The following is a 3,594-nucleotide window of genomic DNA, read 5'->3' as shown; positions in this document are numbered from 1 at the left end:
TCAATATATAATATTTGATTATTATTATTTTTTTGGGTGTTTCATATAATTGAATAAATTAAAAATAAATATAAAAATATAAAAAATAAATATTTTTTATAAATTAATATTTTTGCAATTTTTTTTGCATATTTTTTTATTATTATTTTATTTAAATTAATCTTATCTAAAATGAAACTCTACTTCTTAATATATTATAATTAAACGTTCCAAGCTTACACATGTATATTATTAGACTTTGTAAAATAATATTCATTAAACCAAGTTGCATATTAATTTCTATTTTTTTAGCCACAAATGGTATAATGATACTTCTAGAGTTTTACTGTTTTAGTTATACAAGTGTCTTTTGATTTTCTCTAACTTAACACTTAATGTTTATTTCACTCTTTATAAGAAGGTATTATTTAATATTTATAATTAAACCTGTTAAAATAAATATTTAGGAATGGTCAAAGTTTTAGTATAAATAGAGGTGTTGTATCTGCAGAGAAAGCCGCTCAAACACTCTCTATCATATACAATCATACAAGATGAAGTTTCTGTTTCTTTTCTTATTCCCTTTGATTTTGTGTGTTGTGGTTCCTACCACCAGAGCACAATTATTAGATCCATTCTTTTACAAAGATACATGTCCCTCTCTCCAGTCAACTGTACGACAAGTTCTTCTTAATGTTTCGAAGGGGCCTGGAAAAGATGAGCGGCTTTTCGCCAGCTTGATAAGACTTCATTTCCACGATTGCTTCGTCCAAGTAAGTATACAAAATTGTGTTAATTTCTATGTTATTATCGTAAATTATTGTAGAAAGATTCTAATCATGGATATGTATGTATGCAGGGGTGTGATGGATCAATTTTGTTAAATGATACCGCTTCTATTAGAAGCGAACAACTTGCAGCGCCGAATCTGGACTCCATTCGTAGGTTGGATGTGATCAATTTGATTAAGGAAAATATCGAGAAAGCTTGTCCTGGGGTTGTTTCCTGCGCTGATATTGTCGCACTTGCTGCCGAAGTGTCTTCGGAGATGGTAAACTTTCTTTTTAATTTGCATGTTCATCTCAATTGATTAGTGTGCATTATTCATTTTTTTTAACTATCTTGATTTGACAGTCAAATGGTCCAACTTGGCAAGTTCCCTTGGGCAGAAGAGATAGTGAAACAGCAAGCTTCGACTTGGCAAATTCGGACATTCCTGGTCCAAAATCCAACCTCCCTCAGCTCATTTCGGCATTTCAGAAAAAGGGTCTTGATATGAATGATTTAGTGGCACTTTCAGGTTTATCTTCAACCTTTCTTATAAATTTTAAAATTTGATTATACGAATGAGTTTATAACTGTTTTAATTATGGGTAAGTCTATGGTGACTGTTATAATCATCATGCATGCGGACAGTATGTAGTGCGGTTGGAATGTGGTGCTATTGCCACGTTTTAAATTATATAAACGAAACTAATAAATTACACCATATATAAAGTAGATTGTGCTAAAAATGTTATTCATGATTTATTTATGATTTTTTTTATAAGAAGGCGTTGAAGCGCAAAAACTACTCCATAAATAATGAGTATAAGTTTGTGATTAATGTGCCACTGAATATAAATGCTGCTGTTAATAATTTCAGTGGCTTATTACAAATGAATTACACTAAAATTTTGAAAATAGAATTTCTTTTAAATGGTACTGCACCCGATTATCATACTTTGAGAAAAGTCGTGGAGTACGGTGCAAATGTGATGGTGATCCATTTGGTTATTAATATTTTAAAAAATTATATATTGATTTATTTTAAATAATAATTTAATTATAAAATGGTTCTATTATAATTAAGATATTATTCAATTAAAAATTGACATATCATATAGAATAAATTATATGTTATTTTAGAAAGAATTGAATAAAATTTATCTGTAAATAATTATTTAAGTAATTAAATATCTGTATAGAATTTTTTTAATTAACACTTGTAGTATATTAAATAAAAATTCCCTTAGACAGAGTAAATAAAGATGATTTTTCATAATGGTACAACCAATACTAATGATATATCCATTTTTTTAACTGAAGAGATTGATGTCTTTACATCATTGCTAAAATCAGAGTAGTTGCTTGTATCCATTTATTTTGAATAAACAGACATGATTATATATGTTAAGACTTGTGTATCTCTAACTCTTTATTCAAACAACAAATTAAATTTGTGCATGTTATTGTGTACCTTTTCATTTTAGATTAAAAAGATAAGTTTTCCTTTATATATGGAGTATAGACAATAGAAATATATCTATTTATGGATGCACACACATCTTTAAATAATTCAGAAACAATGATTCACATAATAATTGATTATAGCTGTTAAAAGAAACAACAAATTAGTACAAGAGATGATCCACAAAAGGTTGGTACAACCAAAATGTTTTCCAATATTCTGTTTTTTTCTTGATAATATAATAGGCTAGTTATGTATACAACAAAAACTTATTTTATTCACTTTTTTAAAAAAAGGATATTGCTAAACATAATTATCAAATAAGAAAAATGTAGCATTATTTGTCTATGAATCAAACTAGCTTCTCCAAAATAAATGAAGATGGGTTAATTTAAAAAGTGAGGAGTTTAATTATCCTTACATATGAAAATCACAAACTTAATAATAATTAATTCTTTATTTTTTTACTTTATTAATCTTCTCAGTTTAAATGAATTTATTTTTTGTTTACGAGATAACTATATATATATATACATATGCACACAGCAACTTTACAGTAACACCTAGTGACAGCATCACATGTTGATTTTCACTATCAGTAGCATAGAATTTCTCTTTAATTATTTGGTAATTTATGTTTCTAATATTTTTTATTTTCACTTCTTCAGGTGCTCACACAATTGGCAGAGGACGGTGTACACTTTCCCGTCGCCGAAACTGCAAAAATAATGGGTCAAAGGGAGAAAATGTCACAAATTTGGACCAGATAACTGCTTTTGAGTTTGATAATAATTATTATATAAATCTTCAGCGTGGTGATGGACCCTTTAACAGCGATCAAGTGCTGTTTGATACAAGGGGTGCACAGACAATCAATGCAATCAATCTGTTGGCTTCCAATCAAACACTGTTTTTTGAGGCTTTTAAAGCCTCCATGATAAAAATGAGTTTGATTGAAGTCCTTGTTGGTAAACAAGGAATCATTAGAAAGCATTGTAATTTTATTAGTACTTAGAAAAATTAAGTAAATATAGATAAAAAAGCAAAGTTTTAGTTTAACTTTGCGTATTGTAATAAGAAACAATATTCTCATATCAATATAATATTTAGAAAGCATTATCATTTGGAACTATCTGAACCTGAGAAAACTCTTCTTCTTCTCCGGCTTCATGCTTCATCTTTCATCATTGGAATGGTATCCTCATTCACCCACCGCCAATACCCACTCCAATACGCTGCTCCTGCAACTATGCTAGGACTCCATCTGGATCTGGTGCGTCGAAGATTACGATCATCCCTTCCAAACTGAGATGCAGTGCTCTGCCATGGCCATTGCTAGAAGCTTCTATTCGCTGTACCATAAGTGGCCACGAGAGTCGAGAGCT

The 3,594-nt window shown here is 29.4% G+C and overlaps 1 protein-coding gene across 1 annotated transcript; it reads left to right on the top strand.

The window, feature by feature from the left end:
- Positions 1–444: 444 nt before the first annotated feature.
- On the top strand, positions 445–3,338 carry LOC112741459 (peroxidase 53). The gene is made up of 4 exons (XM_025790461.3): positions 445–752; positions 839–1,030; positions 1,114–1,279; positions 2,878–3,338. Exons 1-4 carry the CDS (start codon positions 534–536, stop codon positions 3,222–3,224), a joined length of 924 nt encoding a protein of 307 aa, XP_025646246.1. The 5' UTR covers positions 445–533; the 3' UTR covers positions 3,225–3,338.
- The last annotated feature ends 256 nt before the right edge of the window (positions 3,339–3,594 follow it).

Source organism: Arachis hypogaea, chromosome 14 (assembly GCF_003086295.3).
Source record: "Arachis hypogaea cultivar Tifrunner chromosome 14, arahy.Tifrunner.gnm2.J5K5, whole genome shotgun sequence".
NCBI lineage: Eukaryota > Viridiplantae > Streptophyta > Magnoliopsida > Fabales > Fabaceae > Arachis > Arachis hypogaea.
Note: the sequence above shows the minus strand (reverse complement) of the source record. Positions and strands in the feature narration are given on the sequence as shown.